Here is a 23,923-nt window from a genome sequence, read left to right as displayed (position 1 = left end):
TTTATAATTGCAATCTTTTTAATATTTTTTCATCAAAATATAACCATTGTAAAAAATAATCGTGAAACAGCAATTAAGTTGTTTGTAAATTAAAAATAAATTTTGGATTTAGAATAATTTGTTAGAGTTTACATATTATATATTGAAAGTAAACAATTTATTTTAATTTTTACTTTTTGACCTTTTTTTTTTAAGTAAAAGGCATTACATTTACTAAATTTAACTAAAATTTAGCTAAATTTTATCCATTTAATTAAAAAATCATTAATAAATTTTTAAATCAATCAATTATTTATTATTTATTCAACATTTTTATCTTACTATTGAAATTATTAAATTTTTTGAATAAATTATAGTTTCTTAAATATATCATAAAGAAATTCTATTTTTATTGTTAATGTGGAGTTATGTTTTTTAAAAATTTATATAAAAGGTTATAAAGAAAAATTAATTTTTTTTATGATAATATAAAAAAACTTTTGAAATTTACAAATTTTTTCAAATAAACAATTAACGAACAAATCTATTATTTTATGTAGAGTAATCAATTGAATTTGAATAAGAGCTCAAATTTATATATTAATTTAATATCTATGTTCATAAATTTATGTTATCTTGTTTAATAGACAAAAAAATTATAAATATGAAATTGAATTGAAAATTATAAAAAAATGTATTTAAAATGTCAACTAAAAAAATTATTTATAAATAAATTTGAAATTAAATATTATAAAATTAATCTCATAAAAAACAAATTTAGTTATTTTTTGACATATATTTTTAAGAAAAATCTCATTTTTCATATTAAATAATAAAAATAAATTTCTTATAGCAATTAATACATAACAACATTTAAATAAACTTTATTATCGTAAAGATGTCGGATATTTATTTAAAGTAAGATTTTAATTTTTTTGTTTTGTTTTTTGATATATTTAGCATTAAATTGATTAAATGAAAGAAAGTATAAAGATAGATAAATAGATAGATATGAATTTCTTAGAAAATTCTTAAGTTTTGATTTTTAATTTCTTGAATTATTCTATTCCTGTCAAAAATGAGTTTTTATGATATCGTTTTGAAGTAATTAACATATTTTTAATTAAAGGTATAGATTTCTTTAATATAAAAAGTAATTATTTTTCTAGAAACAAAAAGTTTATTTGATAGTTTCATATAAGTTAATTACCTTATGAAGTAAATTTTATAAAAAGTAAATTGCCTACCATTAAATAGCATCATGAAAATTGACCAATCTTTTTTAAATTTAAGAATATAGGTCTCCTTCATTAATAATCGAGAATGTGGAGAATGGGCTAAAAACCATGTATTTAGATCTTAATAATGTTTAATATATATAATAATAATTGCTATAAAATATTAATTAATAGATTCTAAATTCTTTATGATGGGATAAAGAGATAACTTTTAAGTTTTGCAAAGCGAAATATCCAAATAAATAAAATATATACCTCAACCAGTTTTAGATCAATAGTTAATAGAGTAATATAAATATGCGGATTCTAATTTGCTATTAAAAGCTATTTCAGTAATAATTATCATATTGATTGATTTAAAAATTTTAAAAATGTTATTTTTCAAAAATACTTATAATAGGCTTAAAAACTGCTTTATTTGCAAAAGAAATTCTATTAAAATACATCCTATACAACCTTATATCCATATTTAAGAGTAACTTTTGTTTTTATAAAAATATTTTAATTGAAAATTTTACAATAAATAGGAGCTAAATAGATAGTAAAAACAAGCAGAGATCCTCCAATTAACATAGAGTATTTACAAAATTTTAGCATAGTTTAAATATTTATTAAAGAAAATTATACCTTATAATAGATTTAGATAAAAAATTTAAATTTAGTACTGATATTGATAAAGATAAAGTAAACGCATAAATTGTTTATGCAAGAACTTGCTTCGAGTTAAAAAATGGTCCTATGCAGTTAGTCCCCCAGTAATTAAACAAAATATTAATCAAATAGTTCTAATATGCTTATTTTAATAAATAGAATATAAAGCAAAAGTTTCACTTAGAGGATCTTTAACTATTTATTATATATTTATATTTTTTACCTCCTGTTTGGTAACTTTACTATATAAGCTGATTTTTCAAGTGATGAATCCTCCTAATCAGTAAGATTATTTTAATTCAATTTTATTATATATAATTAGTTATTTATTTTGCTTGAATTAACTAAAAAATCTATTTTTAAAAATTTAGTCTGAAGAATAGTCCTTCTTTTCTAAAATTTGGGAGTACATTGTTGGAAGCGATAAAGGTATAAATAATTAGCAAATTACTATTTAAAATAAGAATTTTATTATGCACTTAAACACAATAGATAATAACAAAAATAAGAACAACGAAAATAACAATAAGAATAGTAAGTAAGAAGCATAAGGAAATGATAATAAATAAAACTAAAATGCACCAAAATCTAACAATTTACTCAATAGGTAAATTGAATTTTATATGAATTACTAAATTTAGTATTCAATTTTTATCTTAGATTCTTTAATAGAGGAGTTGAAATTTAAGAAGAAAAAAATATTAAAACAAGATTCTCTGATGTTTTGGGCATCGATGAATTCAAAGAAGAACTCATAGAGCTTGTTGATTATTTGAAAAATCCTCAAAAGTATCATGAAGCAGGTGCAAAGCTTCCAAAAGGTAGAAAAATTGTTAATTTTTATAAATTAATCAAGCTCTTTTCAATTTTATAAATTTAAAATAAAAAAAGGTATCTTATTGGTAGGACCTCCCGGAACTGGTAAAACTTTACTTGCAAGAGCTTTGGCTGGAGAAGCAGGATGTTCATTCTTCTATAAGAGTGGTTCTGAATTCGATGAAATGTTTGTCGGTGTTGGTAAGATATTTAATTTAAAATGATTTGTAGCTAATTAAAATTTTTTATAGGTGCCTCAAGAGTCAGAGAACTCTTTAAAAAGGCAAGAGAAAAAGCTCCTTCAATTATATTTATCGATGAAATCGATTCAGTTGCAGGCAGTAGAAGAAGTACAGATCCATCAAATTCTAGAGATACAGTTAATTAAATTTTAGCAGAAATGGATGGTTTCAAATAAACAGACAATGTTATAGTTATTGGAGCCACTAACTTTGAATAAGCCATTGATCCAGCTATCAAAAGACCTGGAAGATTTGATAAGTTAATTCACGTACCTCTCCCCGATATACGTGGCAGAGAACAGGTAAATTACAAAAAAATTATAAATTAAAATTAAAATGAATTTCTAATCTGAAAAGCTCTTTGAATACTATTTGAAAAATATAAAATATGATCCTGATGTAAAAGCAAAAGAGTTAGCTAGATAAACAAGTGGATTTTCTGGTGCAGATATTTCAAACATGGTTAACATCTCTATCTTAAATTCCATTAAGAATAGTAAATTCCAAATAATTTAACTATTAATAAATAAATAAATATTTTTTTTATCTTTAGATAGAACAATAGCTAATTTGAAAGATTTTGACTTTGCTTTAGATAGAATAGCTATGGGTATAGGAAGAAAGAATATGTTTATTACAGAAGAAGATAAAAGAACTACAGCCATCCACGAAGGTGGACATACTATTGCTGCATTGCTAACTGATGGTGCTACTCCTCTCCATAAAGTTACTATTTTACCAAGAGGTGGTGCCTTAGGTTTTGTAATAATTTCTATTTGATTAAATATTAAAGCAATTTATAAACAATAAATAATTAAATTAATAAATAGACATCTATGATTCCAGAAACTGATAAATTAAATCACACAAAGAAATCTATGATTGCAATGATTGATGTAGCTATGGGAGGAAGAGCTGCTGAAGATATTTTTATTGGCAATGATTAAATTACTACAGGTATTTTTAAAAACTAAAATTTAAAGATTTATTGAAACTAACCAAAAAAATTAATATAGGATGCAGCAGTGATTTATCTAAAGCTACTGAAATAGCCTATTAATATGTAAAAAATTTAGGTATGAATGAAGAGTTAACACTTATATCTGCCAGCAATAAAATTTAAACCTCTGATACTTATAATTACCAAATTGACTTAGAAGTTTAAAAATTATTAAAGGTAAAGTTATTTTTTAATTTTATTTCATTTTTATCATAATATAACATAAAAAAAATAATATTAGGAGTCATATGATAGAGTTAAAAAGCTTTTAAAATCAAATGAAAAAGGATTATGGAACCTTGTAGACTCATTAGTAAAGAATGAAACACTTACAGGTAATGTTAATTGTAGAAAAAACCTAAATTAAATATTTATAATTTAAAATATAGCTGAATAAATCAAAGAAATTGTTTTATAAGGAAAAAAAATTTGAAGCTAAAAATAAAGAGGATTTAATTTTTTTTAGCAACTTTTTAATTAATAAAAAATAGATTTTTGTGTAAATTTAAATTAAAAATTTTTATTTCAATTTTGATGTTTTTATTTTTGTAGATTTGATTTTGTGTATGTATGTATAAATCAGCTAATATGTTTTTTAACATAATTCAAAAAATAAACTAAGATATATTAATTTTTTACATATTAACAAATTAATAAATAATTAGATTTTTAATTATATATATTATGACAAATTTTAAATTTTAATTATATTTTTAACAATTAATTGCTTCAAATTTTTAAATAATTTATCAAATTAAAAAAAATCATAAATTTAATTCCACACTTTATATCTATATTGTATATTTATAATTACATAAAAAAGAAAAAAAATGATTTTCAATTTTTTAACATAATTTATAAACAAGCTAAATACTTTAAAAAGAATTACTTACTTACTTACTAACAAATTAATAAATAATTAAATTACTAATTATTTTATTCAAAATGTTATATTTTTGTCATAATTTAAAGAATAAATAGCTTCATAGTTTTTTTAAAAAATATATTCCTTTTTAAAATAAAATATATGATTTTCAATTTTTTTAACACTATTCCCAAACAAACTAAGATTAATTAAAAGGAATAAATTACTTATTAACCAATTAGTAAATAATTAAATTATTCAAAATTTTAAATAATTTATCAAATTAAAAATAATCTATTCCATTTCAAAATGAAATATAAAAATTTAAATTAAATTCTCAAAACATTTTTTATTTAATAAATACATCTCAAAATTAATTACAGAAATTCTTTTAGTAACTTTAATTTAGAATTACATAAATTTTATTTATAATTTTAAATAAAATAATTATTCTCAAATATATTTTATCATGTCAATTTATTTTACATTTTTTTTTCCTTGCGCAATATCTGGCAATAATATTATTTTAAGACTTGTATATAACTTTCTATTAACTTTTTAATATTTAAATTACAGAATTAATACAACAAGATATAAATATTAAATCGGCACATCATTTGAAATACAAATCACCTCATCTGATTTACATATTAAATAAGGAATTAATTAATTAATCACTTTCTTTAAAAAGTTTTTTAAACTAAAAATTAATTTCGGAATAGATAGATTATCATTATTTTAGTTGAAAATATAAAAACTGATAAATAAGTATCTAAAAGCTAGTAAGCAATATTTATATAAATAGGAAAGGATAAATATAGCAAAAAGGCTTGAAATTATTTTCATAGTATAAAGTCAGTCGTAGATCTTCTCCAAAAACATTTAATTATAATATAAAGATCTAAACTGTTAAATAAATAATGATTGATTAGTATTCAATAATAGTTGAACCAAAGTATTAAGTATCAATATGCAAGGATATTTTAAGAGACTTTTCAAAGAAGAGTGTTTTAGAACCTTAGGTAATTTTTTTTGCATTCCATTTTATTTTATTTTTGCGTAAGTGAAATTATAATTTTTATGTTTTAATTGTATTTTTTCATTTTTCTATATGATTTTTAGATTCAATTATTTCAAAGGAGAAGTTTTGTATTTAAAATGAGCATATTTTTTTAAAAATTTAGGTAAAATTTATAAAGTAAAGCTTAATCTAGCAAATAGAAAAGATAGATGAAAAATAAGATGAAAGTATTAACATATTGCGTAGAATTTTTGATAAGGAGTGTGAAAAAATAATTAACCTAGAGGATTTTGCTCTTAATTTTGCAGTTTAAGAGAAACTTGAATAAATATGGTAGTAATAGTCAACAAGATTTATTGAATAAATGAAGGAAAATTACAAAAATCGCTAAGAAGCAGAATTTAATTTGCTGAATTTATTAAATTTTATATATTTGATTATTAAAAGACATAATAGTTCAGGATAGAGTTGCAATTTCTTTTTGTATCTATGGAAATAGACTCCTTTGTCTCCATCAATATTTGACGTTTTTATCTACTGTGATGATTGGGAGCTTTCTTATAGAATAATTTAGATTTTATAAGACATCAAATTTGAAGAGGCTATTAAATTTTAGATTAAACCCAGCATAGTCTAGTAAAGTTTTGAGCAATAAATACATATGGGATTTTATTTATTTACTAACATAGTTATAGCTATGACTAGTTAAAATCATTTTCATCATAAAAATCGCTATAACAGTCTAGTCGAGTATAAATATGATGAAGTAATTCTATTTAAAAAAAGAGGGTCATCTTCTTTTTTAGTCACAAATTTGTAGAATTTGAATTTAGGATAAGGAGATATAATCTACAAATTTGACATTTCTTCTTAAAATAATGAGAAGAGAAATCAGTCTTTATGGGATCATTTTCTTTAGACAATAGGCGAATAAACGTACTTAGAGAGCAATAAAAGTTAAAAGCAGATTGAAATTTTTGAAGCATTTATTGAATTTAAATATGCTGTCCTCTGTAAAGAAAACTTTAATCAAGCAGCTTATTTCTAAATATTTTATCGTAGATTAGCATCTTTTGCATCTTCAAGTAAAAATAAAAAGTTTAATTTAGTTTTATAATTTTCGTTTTAGAAAAATATTTAAATAATTACTTTATTATAAAAGATAAATTGAGCATTTTAAAAAATTTCTGTCTCCAATACATGAAACGTGAAATCCACTTCAATTATATTTAAAGATAAAACATATCCTAGTTTAGTCTTTATTTAATTAAAGATATAATATAAAAATTGGAGAAAAAAGGTTGGATATACAGAAACGGTGAAGAAGTCCAACAGGATGAGGTGTAATAATTAAAGAAAGATTAGCTATTTAGATTAGCATGGGACATTATATTATACGAGAATGGGAATATACTGCACTATTTATAAGAACAATACAAAATAGAAAGCGATTTATTTGGGAAAATTGAAGATTTCATTTTTCAATATTATCTTAATACTAAAAACAACGCATTTATTTATACTTATGAAGATATGCAATTTCCTAATGGTGCTAATATAGATACTTCTAGTGGATTTTTTTAGTTGTTCTTTTAACAGTTCAAGAATTGCTATGAAAAAATTATATTTAGCAACGATAATTGCCCAGTAAAAAAAAAATTACATGATTACGACAACTCTATTACTGTGTGGTAGATATAAATGCTAACAAATGTTTTAAATTAGCCAGAGACCTTTTAGGGAAAGCAAGGAATAATAAGCTAAATTTAATATAATGAGCTAATTAGGAGATACAATGATTAATTTCGAATCACAATCACAGATCTATTCAAAGATATTTTTATTATGATTCTTGATCGATGCTTAGACACTTAAAATAATAATTAGTTAACTGATATTTTTATTCATAGATTTGTCATAAACTGTAGTAGCCTGATTAGTGATTAAAAAAAATTAGAAATAATTTAGTTGAAGGGGGTTTAATACTTTGATTAATTATTTTAATAAATTTTAACTTGCAAAAATCGTCATGCTGCTTTTACTTTTCTTATGCTTTTAGAGCACAGTAGTGAAGTGTTGCGCAATTAAATTATTGAATTTATTGTTACTTCAAAGTAAACTCCTTTATTTCAACCTGTTTTAATAGAAGAAGATAAACAAAATCCTTAAATGAATAGCAGCTAATCTTAGGATATTGAAGAAAAATCTGAAAAAGATCCATAAGTTGAATAAGAGGATGTAGAATAAATAAGAAAAAATATAATTTTGAGTGTCGCTGAAAGTTTAATTAAGGATTATGGGTTTTGCTATGATATTTTTATGAATTTAAGTAAAACAGATCCTTTTAGCTTAAACTGTAAGTAAGATCTTGAAAAAAATAATAAGATTTATAATTTATATGTAAAATACTATCCTCAGATTTACCTAAATAAAGGTACAGTAATGATGCATACCTAATTCTTTAATTAGCCAGGGATTAAGCTTTAACTTAGAAATTAGTTACTTAAAAGCGGAGTTTTATAAGCAATAGTTGAAAAAATTGAAATGGATTATGAGTTAGAATTAAATTATTACATTAATAATATCAAAAAAGAGAATTTAATTTGCAAGTAAACTTATAAAACTATGCTGAATGCTAAGTACACTTTCTTAATACATAATACTAAATAATATATTGACACAACTATGACTTTGTGTAATAACAACGCAACACCCTCTGAAAAAAAGGAGATTAAAGAAGAAATATTGAAGCATTCATTTCTTCTTCTAAGACTCCTTCTCTCTCTTAATAATCTTTTCACTTATGGCCTGAGCACCTCTCTTTCCTATCTGAGCAATATCAGAGTTACTGTGCTGAGGTTTGTCGAAATAATCACTTCGAATACTTCTGAAGATGTTGATTTTAATCCTTTACTTTAAATATTATTCAGGGGCTTAGAAAATTAAAAATCAAAAAGCAATTAAAGCTCATCTTGCATTTCCCTTGACAAAGTTGTTAACGAGTTTTCTTATGGAAATTATATGTTAAATAAGCAAAGGATTTAGTAGCTGTTTTAAAATTTTACTTTGGTTTCTAACTTTTACTTTGATCAAGAAGGTTTTTTGTCAAGAATTTAGAATTCAGCAGAAGCGTAGTTAGTAAATGAAGCCAGAAATATAGAGACAATATCATTCATTCTTAAAAAAATAATAAAATAGCTGAGCGATTCTAGTAAAAAATAGCTAATCACAAAATATTTTCAAAGATATCATTTAAATAATATTAATAACTGCTATTAAATAGCGGCTAGCGTTTAAAGAAAATATGTAAAAGAGCTTTTTAAGCTTAAACTTGATGACATACTAATCTAGAGAAATTTACATTACTTTTTAGAAGAAAATAGTAGAAAATAAGCTTTGATAAATTTTATAAATGATGAAGAGCAGCTAAAAATTTTTTATAAAAGAACTAAGTGCTTCTTAAATGTAACAAGATTTGGTCTATCTATTGACGTGCATGGTGCATGTGCTGAGTAAATGCAAGCCTTTGTGTTTATACGCGATTCAATAATATAAAGTTTTAATTATGTTTTTTTCGGCTCTGTTGATGCGCCTAAAATTTTTAAAAAGCAAAAATAAACCCTTTAGTAAGAATAGCAAATTAAATAGTAAAAAGATGATAATTTTGCAATTAATAATTCTTAAAGAAATAATAAAAAAAATAGAAATGGCAATAAATAAGATAAAGGAAAGAATGGATTAATCTTATTTTTGAAATCTAAAAGCACAACTTTTAATTAAAAAATAGTTATAAATTAATTTGTTTGCATGAAATATTTTAACCCTCTTCAAAAAATGATGCATTTTCACTTATAATCACAATTCAATGCTAAATCAAAAAAGAAAGTATTATATATTGAAAGCAATTCATTTATTAACTCTATTATTCATCTGTTTAAAAATTCACTTTATCATATTTAGTAATGCAAAGAAGCTTTTGCTAAAAACTAAAGCCAATAACCTAATTTTATAACTGGTGGTGCTGGAGGTGGAGGCTCAAGCAACATTAATATTGGATATTTGGATGTTAATTTATACTCTAAAAAAAGCTGTCTAGCTATGAGCAGTTTTGTGCAGCTTATTTTTTAAGAATTCTCTGTATTTTTAATGCATAGATTTTCAGGCAGAGATTAATCATAAGAAAATGTACAAACTAAAAAAGAAAAACCAGATGAAAAAACTCCTTTGCTTGAGGATACCCGTTAATTAGTAGAGTCTGTAGAAAATGTCTTTTCAGGCTAAAGGAGGAATATTAACAATAATTAATTAATTTTTTAAGATGATAATTAATTCGATGATACAACACTAAGCTAATTGTCATCTGAGAGTATGATTGATATTTTTGAAGAAGAAATTAGCACTCTTGGAGAAGAAGATATTAACTTAGAAGAAATTATTTAAATAAACCAAGACAATAATTAACTAGATTACTTTTCTAAAAGTTTTGAAAGTGAATAGAGCATTGATGATGATGATGAATTTTTAGAATCAGAAGAAAACAATCCAATTAATAAAAACTCAAATTAAGAAAATTCAACTTAAAATTCACCTGAAAATTTAAATTCAGATTAAAATAGTTTAAATAGTCAAACCATAAATCATGACTCTAAAAATGTTGATGTCATAGATTAAATATCAGCTGAGAGACCTAACTCTTAAAATTAAAATGACTAAGAATAATAAATCTAGTAAGATGCATTAAAAAATATAAATTAATCATAAAAAGATGATGACGCTGAATAGATTGAATTAGAAGAGCAAATTTATGCAGATAAGCTGGAGTACGAGATTAATTAAAATAAAAAATTTAGTCAAAATGGTGATTTTGATTAATTTTAATAAAAATAAGAATAATTTTATTTGCAAGATAAAAATTAACATAACAGTAATTTAATGGAGAATGAAAATTAAACATTAAAAAATTCATTAGAAATTAGTAAAGCAGAGCATATTAAGTAGAGAGAAACTTTGAAAAAATAAAAATATGAAATTTACTTTATCAAATTAAAATATTTGTTATCAATAATTTTAAATAATTTGCAATAAATAGAAACTTGTGATGTTTCAGCTATAATGATCAAAATTTAAGAAAAATAAATTGGACTTAAAATAGACAGGTTAAAAGCAATTTAATTTTTTGAAATTTTATTTGACTCCATAGAATAGTTTGACTTATATGAAGCCATTTCTTTTAAATAATTTATGAATAATTTTTATCATCCCACTTTCAAAGATGATCTTAAAATTGATAGTAAGCATGAATAAATAAAAGTTTAGGATAACTAAAAATCAGAAAATAAATCTAATAGTCCAAGAAAAAATCCAAAAGAAAGTGAATGTTAAGTAGAATTTTCAGAATTACAAAATGAAATAGCAGAATAAATAAATTAAAATGAAAAAGCTACTATTGCTTAATAAAAATCTAATGAAATTATTGACCTAGAAATAAATAAAAAATAGTAAGAAGAAGATGAAAAAAAGAAAGAACAATAGTTTGCCTCAATAATTTAAAAAATTAATGAAAAAATTAAAAAAAATAAGCTAATGTTTCTTGATATCACTGTTCTTAATTCTAATTAAAGTGAGAAAATTATTTAAAACTGTAAAACTGTTTTAAATTACATTCAAGATGAGTTGATTCCAGAAATTTAAAATATCAATAAAACTATTCAAGAAAATATAGAATTTTTAAAAAGTAGTGATTAAAATTAGTAATAAAGTATTTAAAATGCAATCTAAGATAGGAAATGTAAAATAATCAACATCATAATTACTCTCTCAGTCATTTCATATTATCTTTAGTTTTAATTAATCAAAGAGAGTGAAGAGAAGAAAATAAAATAAACTTTTAAAATAATGTCTCGATCAATTAGCATATTTCAATATTGCTAAGACCAGGTTAATAGTGAAAACTTCTATTTAAACGAGAGTGTTTATTTGTAAAATTAGTGTTAGAAAAAGATTAGTTTAGTCCAATAAAATTTAGCTCAAAGATTTATGCAACTAAGCTTTTAATTAATCTTAGTACAAAGAGAATAAAGCATAAAATTATTTATACATTATAATATTCTGCAAATAGCTAGAGATATTAAAATTTCTTAAGTTGAAGTTTTTAGAAATAATTTATCTTTAGTTATTTATTCAATAATATACGAAATATTTAATACTCCATACAATTACTGCAATAATATTGAATTCTCTATCAAAAACCATATTTTAACTTGTTCAAAATCTAACTACCAAAAATTTTAATTTAGTGAAAAATACGCTTAGCCTTTAGATCTAAATTCATATTACAACGAAGCAAAGTAATTCTTATTTAAATCTTTTTATTTATTATAAATTATCACTTTTTATTTTATTTTTTATTACATTTTACTTACAATTAATAAATTTTTTATAATTTAGATAACTAATTATGAAGGGTCCAAAAAATTTTATGAAGGCTTTTTATCAAATTATGAGCTTTGACAAATAAAAAAAGCAGAAGCTTAAATGCTTAATAAAGAAAAAATACAGAAACAAATGGTGTTATCCAATAAAATTAGATGAAAATCAGTAAAAAGTAATTTATTAACTTTTTGAGATTTGCCAAAATAATGAGATGGAGGGATAAATTTATGAAGGAATGGCGAAATAATAAGATACACTAGCTGGCTCAAATAATTATTTAGTAGATGAAATCGAAACTAACTGTATGAATAACTTTTGCTTTGGTAAAATTATATTGAACTTACTTCAATATTATCCTTGCTTGGTGGAATTTGGATAAAAAATACCTGAATATTAAAAAATATTAATTGATTTTATGCTTTAAGATTCTATGGGAGCTACAAAAAGATTGGTTAAACTGTATTTCACAATTTATTCCCTTTACCACAATAATCTTAATTTAATTGATGATTATTGGAATTTATACATCAATTATATAGACCAGTCAATATCTGATTGGCTTGTCAGTACTAAAAATTTACAGAAACTCTTTTAATAATTACACATGATTGATTTATTATAAGAAACATCAGCTCATTTGAAGTTTGAATAAGGATTACAATATATGAAACGTTTCCTTCAAAATATTTTAACTAAGTTATGGGATGGTAAATAACTTTCAAACAATTAGTGCCAAAAATAGGATGATCTTTATTACTTTTAAAATTATTTGAATATTCCTTCTCTTTTTGCAGTATTCTATAAGAACTATCTGAAAAACTGCTTATATAACTTAGGGTTTGATGACATATTTAATTAAACATAAATATACGATTACTTGAAGGAGCTTAAATATTGCTTATAAATGACATCTATGCAAAATTATATTCCTGCACTAAATAATATATTTAAATAATAAAATAATCAAAGCAACAATAATTCAACTTAAAACTTAATAGAAAAAACAACAAATTAAGTATAAGAATAATAGGTAGAGTCTAATAGATAAGATACTAATTTGAACAATCTCTCTATTTCATAAATGGATAATATCCATCAAATTAATTTAGATTAAAATAGAATAGATGAAATATAGCTAGTCAGCTAAGAATTTCCTTTTGCTCTTGAAGACCAAGATAGAACATAAGAAGCATAGTAAGAATAACTCAATGAATAAATGCTAACTTGTTGTTAATAAGAAAGTGAAGACTAAGAACCTATTTCTATGCAATAATAAAGTTCTTAAAATAATCTTTAAAATGGCTTAGATTCATAATCAAATAATAAATTGTAAGAATCTTTTAATGAATTTTCGAAGCAACAATAAATAATAAAAAGATAAGATGATGAAAAAGAAAATTTATAAAAATGTGATATCAGTGAGTTAACTAATATGTAATCTTCATCAGAAAATGATTTGTTTGAAGGATTAAAGGAATTGCAGTACGGACTTAAAATAGATGGAGCAGCCATTCCTACAAATTATGTGTTTTAAGTTGGAATAAAATATTGTGGGATTGTAGAAAATAAATTTTGCAATTAATAGTCTCTAAGTTAATTTATGGGAAGAGACATATAAGTAATTATTAACGACTCTTCTTAGTATATTATGACTAATACATACTACAAAACTAAATGGAAAAACTCTTACAATTAATTTCCTCTTTCTTAGTAAAATTTGTAAGCTTCTTTATAAAAATATTTCTAAAAAATACCAACTGAAAATACAAAGTTCAGCTTATTGAAAGAAGTAAATAAAATAGCATTATTTAAATACTAACAGATTCAACTCAAAATTTAGAACTAAAAAGGAAAAGATTTCATAGAAAATAAACAACTATTTAAAATACTCTCGAATAAAAGAAACAATAACAAGTAAATTCATTCAGGATTAGACATTGACAAAAATGAATAAACAGCAATTAAAAAACTATTAGCTGAAGAGAAAAAATAGAGTATCTTAGATGACTCTCCTAAATCTAATTCTCAAAGTAAATAGCAAGCAAGCGATAAAAAATCTTCATCTAAATTTAAATCATATGAGGCTTTCAAGGATTAAGAGCTTAGCTCAGACGAAGAAGAAAAAGAAAAAGAAGATGGATTACTAACAGAAATATATGAAAATAATAAAGAAATAATTATTAATTATTACACTAATAAGTTAGCCAATGATGAATAGCAAAAAGAATAATTACAAGAAGTGATATAAAAACATATATAAGAAGTTAAAAAATTATTGAGACCTGTAAAGGCTAGCGAAATCCGCAACAAAATATTAACAGTAATAGCTAAATATTTTTATTACGATGTTTCATACATTTGTTAGAGAATTAAAGAAACCTTAGCAAACAATTCTTTTACTTTTGTTAAAGAACTATTTGAGTATTTTGCTCCTTTCAATAACGATATCTTCCTTTAAAATGAAGTAACATCTCTATAAAAAGTGTCTGAATCTAATGCTTAGATTGTCAAAACATTTATAACACTTTTTAATTAACTATTTCCTGGATAGAACTTATTAAATGTTCTCCCTATCAAAGACGATTCAACAAACCATTTAAAGATTCTAATATAAGGAAAAGAATACCCATTTTTATAAAATAGAAACCCATACACTATAGAAAAAGCTTCAAAGAATAAATTTGATAAAAAGATTGCTGATATCATAGTAGATTAAACTAAAAAAATTAATTAATACAATTAAAAAGTTAAATAATAATTGCAATAAAACAAAACAAAAGTAGACACTTCTATTAGCACTAAGCAACTTATAAACTAATTCCTTTCTCCGACCTCAATAAAAGAAGAAGATTCGTTGATTAATTATCAAACTATTAACATTTATTCAGTTATGAATAATTAAAAATCAGAAATCAAACTTAGAAAATCTTATTTTGATATTATTTTTGGTGAATAATTTTAAGATTTGCTGATTGAATTTCCCAACTAAAGTAAACTTTATTTTGAATTTTTTTTAACTAAAATTTTACAAACAAATCTTACTGCTTTTTTTCATAAATTCATTCAATTTTTAAAAAATTTATAAGTTATATTTAAATTTAAAATTAAAATTTTTTTTTCAATATTTAAAATAATTTCTTTCTTTAAAATAAGTAATCGAAGTATCACTTACGATGTAAGAATAATTATGCTGTGAAGAAGATTATTTAGCTACTATTTAAAGTAGTAGCGATTAATACGAGTTTCTTTTAATATTTTTCTAACATCCTGAAAATAGAAAATATTTAATGAAATAGATGAAATTAAAAATGGAAATTTTATAAAATAATAAATAAAAATAATTTGAAGAAAATAATTAAAACAAATCTTCTGTATATAATTTATAAGATTTAGGAGAATAAAATAATTAACTCCAATTTAATTCCTATTAGAGGAAAAACTACTCATTTGAAGAATTAAAAACAATGTTATAAAATAGATATCTTTTGTTCTTAAATTTACTTATTAGTAATAATGAAGGTATTTATGAATTATTCTTAGACAGTGGCGATGATTTTAGCATATAAACTAAAGAAACTGATAATATTTAAAGATATAAAGAGAACGAATTTATATCAGTAGATAGCAAAATAAATAGGAACTATAAGGATGAAAAATAGTCTAGTATGATATAAAATTTTATTAGAGAAATGGGAAAAAGTGAATACACAATAAAAAGTATTTAGCACTAAAAAACAATTAAAAGTAACTATAAATTATTTGTTACTTTTTACACTCTCTGGTTTGATAGAAGTTTCTTATATTTTAAGGAGAGTTTTGAACCATTTTTTGATGAATAAACTTTAAAAAAGAGAGAATCCTCTATAAATAAATTCATATTAAACTAAGATTTCATTAAAGTTTACACTGCTATGCTTTTGAACGACTTAAACAGCACAAATTACAAAGCTAAAATAAATTTCCATATTGAAAAGATAATGATAAATTTAAACAAAGAAATAATATTTTCTCTAATTAAGGAAATATCTAACGTAATAGTAGAGTAGATAGAACCTGTTGTAAATAAACTCCTAGAGTGCATAAAAAGGATATATAAGTAAATGAAATCAGACTTAGGAAATAATCCCCAAAATCTAGAAAAGATAGACAATAACGATAGAGATGTTTACTACAACTCCTTCTAATAATAATCAAGCAAATATGTTGATAATCTTCACTCCAAATGCGACAAGCAGTTTTATTTAATAAAATATATGAATAATTTATTTAAAATTATGATTGAATAAAAGGTTCAATCAGAATTTCCAGTTTAATTTAAACAGTAAATAATTAATAATATATTTGATTGCAAACCTAAACTAAATGAGTTTAATACTGAAGAAAGAAAAATATTTAATGATATATAGTAGCATCTAACTCATACTAATGAAGAACCTATAATTGATGATAATATTTAAAGTAATAAATAAATAAATTAGGAGTAGAGTCATCTAAATGCCCCTCTACAAAATGTTATCTAATTTTAGGAATTTGAAAATGAACCCATTGACCTGCTTAAGAAAAATAATACCTTTAACAACTAAATACTTAGTAATAAAGAATATATCTCTGCTGATAACTATTATTAAAGACTTTTAGAGTGTCTTCGCAACTATGAGGAAAGTATCAAAGAAAAATATGAAGAAATTTTACTTGACTCAGGTTGCTTCAATTTGTATTCTTAAATTTTAATATTTTCAAAGTATTATAGTATTTCATTGCAAGCAGGTTTGATATATAATGATAGGTAAAGCAAATACTTTAGCAATTATTCTTACTTTAGTAAATCGTATCAATCACTCTTCTATTTATATAAAATAATTCATTCAAACCATTACTCACAAGTAGATAGTATCATCAAAGGAAGTAAAGACTTAGACGATGTCGAAGAATGCTTTGATTTTCCTTCAGATAGTTCAATAGATTAAAACGAATTTCTGCTAACTCTGTAAAGATAATCCTTATCCAGAACATCTGATTTACCTAAAGAAGTAGATTTAGCAGATGAAGAGAGAAAAGATAAAAACACTTAGCTGCATCATAATTATAATTATGCTGATCACATCTACCAGACTGTATCCTCTGTTAGTCTTTAAGAAAAGGAAGAAAATACATCTTCTTTACTTCAAAATCATCATTTAAATATTTAAAATAATTCAGATAAAAAAGAATAATTTGGAAATTAAGAACATTATAGCAATAAACTAATTAAAACAGCTCATAACCTGGAAGAAGGATTTGATGATGAGGACTTTCTTGGATTAAATTCAATATCTCTATAGGAATTAAATTTGAGCAATGCTGTAAGATATCATGAGCTATTTAAATTTTTCATTCGTTTAGAAAACGTGATTTACTTTTGCATCGTGAGGTAATTTGAATTTTTGATTATTTCACTTATTCACTCTTTTTTAGCATATATTTTAATAAACAAATACTTAAATCGATAAAAAAATGTCTGTTGTAATGTTTGAAATAAATTTTACAAGACAACGAGTAAAATTCCATGAAACAAAAAAAATATTTTTAACAATATTATTTCATACTATAACAACGATAATATTAAGCTTCTTTTGAAAAAATACTAGTAAATTTTAAATAAAATTTAGTCATACTTATAGATAAATAGCATAATGAACTTTATTTTTTTTAATGCGAATTTCAAAAAGCAAATGTACAAATTATTTTAAAATAATGAAAAATAGGACACCTTAGGATTTCGCTAAGATTATAACTTAACCTTTAAAAGATATTTAAAACCGTTATTCTCTCCATTTGAAAAAAATGCTTATTGTTAGTTAAACGAAATTCAGAGTAAAAAAGAATATAAATAATAATTATACTTCAAACTCGTCGATCACGATTGACAGAACTAAAATGGTAGAGGAGAGTATTCCTGCTGTAATGACTATAAAAAGTGAATAACTCTGCTTAAATACTTTGTATGTCAAATGGAAATGTAAAAGTTTCTTATTGTTTTATTTACATTTTTTTTAAAAATTGAGCTCTATTTTTAATATTAATTTTTTGAAAAACAGATGAATCTGGTATTGATGAAGGTGGTCCTAGAAGAGAGTGGTTTAGCTTGATTTTTAATTAACTTCTTGACCCGAATTTCGGATTATTTGTATAAAGCAAAAAAAATTACACTTATATGCCAAATCCTTTTTCATTTTTAGTTCCTGATCACCTAATCTACTTTAAATTTTTGGGTATATTGCTAGGAAAAGCATTTTTAGAGAACTATCCTGTACAAGCAAATTTTGCAAAGCCGTTCTTGAAATTATTTTTAAAGAAAAAGATTGTAATATCTGATATAGAAGAAATTGATCCTGAGTTGTACAAGAATTTGAATTGGTTATTGAAAAATTAAATTAATGCTGATGAAATAGACATAAATTTTGCGTATTTATAAAATATATTTAAACTAAAATTTACAACATATATAAATATAAAAAGGTATGACAAGTTTTATGCAGGATAAAAGTATGAAATTGAGTTGAAGAAAAATGGTAGAAACATGTAGGTTTGTAACTAAAACAAGAAAGAATATGTAAAGAGTATTTGCCATGCTAAATTAATCAGAGAAATTTATTATTAAGCCCATGCTATAACTAGTGGTTTCAAAGAAATTGTTTGCGAAGATCTTCTTCAGATTTTAGATGAACAAATGTTATCTTTTATATTTAGTGGTAACCCAGAAATTTCTAGTAAATTTTTTATTCTCACCTCATTCTTATTTAAATTTAAATGACATATTTTTAATCGATGTTATATGATTAATTTTATAGTTCCTGAACTTAAAGAGACTATTCAGTTATAAGGATACACAAAAAATGATAAATAAATTAAATGGCTCTTCGAAATATTAGAATCCTTTAATAATTATGAAAAATCTTGTTTCATTTTCTTCATAACAGGTAATTATTTCTCAAAATTAATTTATTAGCTAGGATTTTCAGCATGGTTATCTAAAACCTTATTTACATTAATCTTTAAACATAATTATTTTTTTAATAACAGGAAGTATGAATTTACCTCATGGAGGCTTTAAACAGTTCCCTATTACAATAACTCTAACACAAAAAGTAGAAAGGCTTCCTGTTTCTCATACTTGTGCAAATTCTATTGATCTTCCAAACTACCCTACAAAAGAAAGGCTTGAAGATGCTCTGAGAAAAGCTTTATTTGAATGCCAAGGATTTGAATTAGCTTGAATCATGACTAATATTTAATTTTTGGATTTATGTTTAAAAATATAAAATAAATAACTTTAAATGTCAAATTTTACATCAAAAATTTTGATTTAAGCATTTTTTAAAACAAAATTTTTCTTAAATTTTATAAAATAATTTTATATTTATTTAAACAAACGAGTATTTGTTTTTTAATTATATATTTTACATTTTATTAGCATGTATTTTTTACATTTTTTGAGCTAATTAATAAGAGCAAATGAATGTATGATATACAGAAATACAATTCATTTAAATTTAATGATCAAGAAAAAAAGTAAATTTCTTTATTAAAATACAATTTGTATAATATATTAAAATAAATTGTATTAATTGAATGTGTGCTGTATCTTTAAAATTTAAAAGTACAGTAGTTATTAAAAAATAATTTTATTTCTACTATGATGTTCTTATTATATTTTAAGATTTAATTCATTTCAATTTCCTTTTAAATAAATTTTGTCTATTAACAGTACTGAGGGGGGTAATTAAAAAAAAATTTAAATAATTAACTAAAAGTCGGATTTTGATCTCTGAGGAAAAAATATAATTAATTATTATTATTTTTCTTGATTTTGATTATTTATTTTTATTAAGTTCTATTTTTTTAAAGGTAAATCAATCAAACAAATTAATATATAAGAAATATTTATATTTGAAGACTTCGTATGTATACATTTTTTTCTCCTTAAATGAATAATGAGTAAATAACTTTTTTTTAATTTCTTTATGTACACATTCAAAGTAATGAAGTATTTCTATGATACTAACTATTTGAATTTTTAAAATGGTTTCTATTATTGAAAATATAAATGCAAATTATTTAGAATATCTTTAAGTATATTGAATTTTAGTAATATTCACTTAGATTTTTAAATGACTTTCGCAAGAATTAATCAAGAAATACTTATGCAAATACATAATATGTTGGTTGTTTACCTATTTTAAATTGTAAACAAAAGGTTTTTTTATATGTAACATAATTATATCAATAAAGTACTAACCAAAGCTAATGGCAAAGGTTGCATAAAACGTGTTATTATTTAAATCAGAAAAGAAAATGGTGCTAATTTAAAAATAACTAATTAATTAAATATTAATATTCAACATTAATTGTAATCCTATTTGTTTATAATAAATTAATTTACTTTTTTTATTTTATATTACAAAAACTGTTTAACAATAATTAGATAACAAGAAGGTACTGAAACTATAAAGAAACAAACAAATAATAAACTTAAACTAAATAATATATCAATTATTGCAATAATAGTATACTTAAATTGCATGGCTACAACAAACTAAGTATCTTCACTATGCCATTCTCTCATAGAAAAACTATCTACTTAAGCATAATGCATTTTAGACAACGATGCAGAGACAGAATCTTTAAACTTGTTCACATTTACTAGAATAATTTATGAAGATTAAAATGTGTAAAGCGAAAATTTAAATCGAATATTCAAAATTCACTCGAAACTAAACAAAATGAAATACTAGGAAAACTATTTTGCGTGGTATAGAAACAGAAATATTCCATCCATATAAATAAAAAAAGATGAAGACTAAAAAAGTTAAGTAAAATTTAACAGAAAAACTACTAATTCAAAGAAAGATACATACACATTTTATATAAATGCATGTTATATAGAGAAAAGCAAATTTGCTATCACTTGTCTAAAAGGTGAAAATTGCTTGCAGGATCAAAATTAGTGCTCTTTTTAGTCTTTGAAGTTTGTAAAGACCTCATATATTTTGAATGTAAAAACTATTATTATATTCAATAAAAATCTATCATCTTAAAACCCTCAAATTAAAAAAAAAATAAATTCGTATGAATTTATATCGGTTGATCTATCTTCAAAAAATTAAAGAAAATCTATTCATAAATTAATCATTCAAAATGAATGTTATTAGTAATATAAAAGCAAATTTACCACATTAAAGCAGCTAATCTTTTGTTACAGATACTCAAATTAAATCAAATTATTTTATTTAAAATAGTTAATTCTAATCTAATTTTCTTCTTTTATTTTTTTTATTTTTTATTTCTAATAACCCTACCCATTTACATTATATGATCTTAAATATATTTTATTTTAAAAAGTTATTAATTATTTTGTAAAGGGTTCCTGCGTCAGACTATTCATTATTATATTAGACTCAAACAAAACGATTATAGAAAGTTATATATCTAGCAAAATTCACATATCATCATGGAAGAATTATTTAAAAGATAAGGTAATTTATATATCTAAATACATTTCTTAAGCTTTTCATTATTAAAAAAATATTAACTTTACTTTAAATTATATAGCCATCAAAGTCTTCAATTTTTTCGCCTTTTATGCCAGCTGTACTTAACCGCACTAATATAATATAATAAAAAAGTAAAATCTCTTAAGTCGCTACTCTTAATAATAAAGAAGCTGGATAAATTCCTATTTATGATAATATATAAGGACTTTCAGATTATTTTAAAGGATCGACGATTAAATAAAAAGTAAAGTATAAACTTAAACATTAAGGATTAATTAAAAATCAACATTTATCTAATAAATAGATTTGTCATCCCCTTTTTATAGCTATAAAATTTGCAAAAACAATAAAACTCTACTTTTAAAGCGATTTGCAGCCCACAATCAAAGAAGAAGAGGACAGATTAAAAGTAATAAATTTTTAATTGATTAAAAAATAATCACACATTGTTTCATTATAAAGTCCTTTTAGATAAATTTATAATTTTATTTTTAGTAGTTATGTATATTTAATTTATTCAAATTGTATTGATAAAGTATTAAGTTGAGCTCTTCGTAAACATTCACAAGTACTTCATAGAGTCAATAAGCAGCAAATAAAATATAAAAAAAAAAATTGCTTTAAAAATTAAGCATTCGTAAAATAAAGGGATGGATGAAAAAGTATTTTATTCCATTTTTTATTAAAATTTAATTTCTTTTTTTTACTTTAAAATTTAAGGTGAAAGGATTTCTACAATCAATATATAGTGAAATGGTTCAATTTATTGATAATGATACAAATATTTTAGATGATTTTATCTTATACAACCCAGATAATTTAATAAATATGCAATTAGCTTACAAGTTAGCCTATCCACAATTAGAAATGATGCTTATAAATTAGCAGAGCACTAATTTAATTTAAAAGTAATTAAGATATTATAATTAGGATATAATTTCTGAAAAAGATTTAACTTCTGATAATTTGTACCAGATCCCAAAATTAGAAATCACCTTAAATAGAGATTTCGTTAAATCAGATTAGAGGATATTTGTTATTTGCTCATAGATATGCGAAAGTTAACTTGAAAAATAGCTAATTAATAACTAAAAAATTACTAAATCTATTAAAAATAGCCAAAATAAGGATCTATTTGATTTAAATATATAAAATAAATCTAATAGTCCTAGCAAAAGCCAAGAGAGCCATTTAAGTCATAATATTAACATATAATAAGTCGAAAATATTTAATAGTAGATGGATGAGCCAGTTTGCCAGTCCTAATAAAAATATAAGTTTTTATAAAAAGAAGAAATAAATCCATCATATGAAATTAACAAAAAAATAGAATTTGATGAAAAATGTTAAGACTAGATAATTGAAGATAAATTAAATAAAAAACTTTGCAAATAAGATTTTGTAAAATAAGAAAATAATTTAAATGAATAAGATAAAGCTTAAAATTTTAATTTTGTAAAAAAAGAAGAAAATAATTAAAATTAATTTCTTGAATTTAAATAAAAAAATCATAAAATTAGTAAAAATAACTTTCACAATCATTAATATGGAAATGAAAGTGAGTTACCTCCTAAGTTTTCTGAAATTTACGTTAAGTAAATAGATGAATAGTATGATTAAAAATTCTTTGAGAGTAGTGAATTAAAGAAGTCTCATAAAAAATCTATTGATAGTTCTTATCTGATTAAGAAAGACTAAATTAAAGTTGAAAAATACTAAGAAAGCTAAAATTTATAAAATTTAAAATATGAAGCTTAATAAAATATTTAATTTAAAACTTTTGAAAGTGATGATTAAAATGATAACTATTATAGCTATCCAGAGTATAAAGAATAAGATTAAATGATACACTAAGCTAGTGAATCGCCTTAATAAAACTCTATAAATCCTTAATATTCTTATCCAAATTCTTCAAATACTTTTCCATATTATTAGCCAATTTAATATCAGTCTAATATGCACATGGTAATGCCAAATCCATAGTATCAATATGTATAATATCTACCTCCACAACCTATAGGCCTTTAACCTATGTATTTTTAATCAATTCAACCTAATTTTTAACACCCTCCAATAAATAATATAAAATACTAAAGGCAATGAGGAAAATACATGTTTGAAAATAAAATAATTAATTAATTAATAA

General features: G+C 22.5%; 3 protein-coding genes across 3 annotated transcripts; all 3 read left to right on the top strand. All coding sequences in view use genetic code 6, as the record gives it.

Moving 5' to 3' along the window:
* Window positions 1-1,302: 1,302 nt before the first annotated feature.
* TTHERM_00138449 (metalloprotease m41 ftsh protein, putative) lies at window positions 1,303-4,359 on the top strand (the record flags this gene model as incomplete). The annotated part of the gene is made up of 16 exons (XM_001470818.2): window positions 1,303-1,327; window positions 1,392-1,549; window positions 1,618-1,692; window positions 1,745-1,793; window positions 1,855-1,972; window positions 2,028-2,151; window positions 2,240-2,475; window positions 2,529-2,689; window positions 2,760-2,885; window positions 2,936-3,228; window positions 3,284-3,422; window positions 3,480-3,688; window positions 3,757-3,883; window positions 3,943-4,103; window positions 4,168-4,261; window positions 4,316-4,359. 16 exons carry the CDS (start codon window positions 1,303-1,305, stop codon window positions 4,357-4,359), a joined length of 2,139 nt encoding a protein of 712 aa, XP_001470868.2.
* A 1,352-nt stretch (window positions 4,360-5,711) lies between these two features.
* Window positions 5,712-19,500, top strand: TTHERM_00138459 (ATP-dependent metalloprotease FtsH family protein; the record flags this gene model as incomplete). The annotated part of the gene is made up of 10 exons (XM_001470817.2): window positions 5,712-5,813; window positions 5,976-6,897; window positions 6,975-12,159; window positions 12,260-15,234; window positions 15,398-17,654; window positions 17,989-18,242; window positions 18,322-18,688; window positions 18,743-18,993; window positions 19,075-19,203; window positions 19,307-19,500. The coding sequence occupies 10 exons, from the start codon at window positions 5,712-5,714 to the stop codon at window positions 19,498-19,500; spliced, it is 12,636 nt and encodes a 4,211-aa protein (XP_001470867.2).
* Window positions 19,501-20,472: 972 nt separating this feature from the next.
* Window positions 20,473-23,880, top strand: TTHERM_00138470 (hypothetical protein; the record flags this gene model as incomplete). The annotated part of the gene is made up of 6 exons (XM_001019829.3): window positions 20,473-21,279; window positions 21,646-21,759; window positions 21,836-22,021; window positions 22,082-22,186; window positions 22,314-22,439; window positions 22,498-23,880. The coding sequence occupies exons 1-6, from the start codon at window positions 20,491-20,493 to the stop codon at window positions 23,878-23,880; spliced, it is 2,703 nt and encodes a 900-aa protein (XP_001019829.3). The 5' UTR covers window positions 20,473-20,490.
* Window positions 23,881-23,923: the final 43 nt, after the last annotated feature.

The sequence above is a fragment of the Tetrahymena thermophila genome, assembly GCF_000189635.1.
Source record: "Tetrahymena thermophila SB210 genomic scaffold scf_8254582, whole genome shotgun sequence".
NCBI classification, from domain to species: Eukaryota; Ciliophora; class Oligohymenophorea; order Hymenostomatida; family Tetrahymenidae; genus Tetrahymena; species Tetrahymena thermophila.
This window is presented reverse-complemented; position numbering and strand designations above follow the sequence as displayed.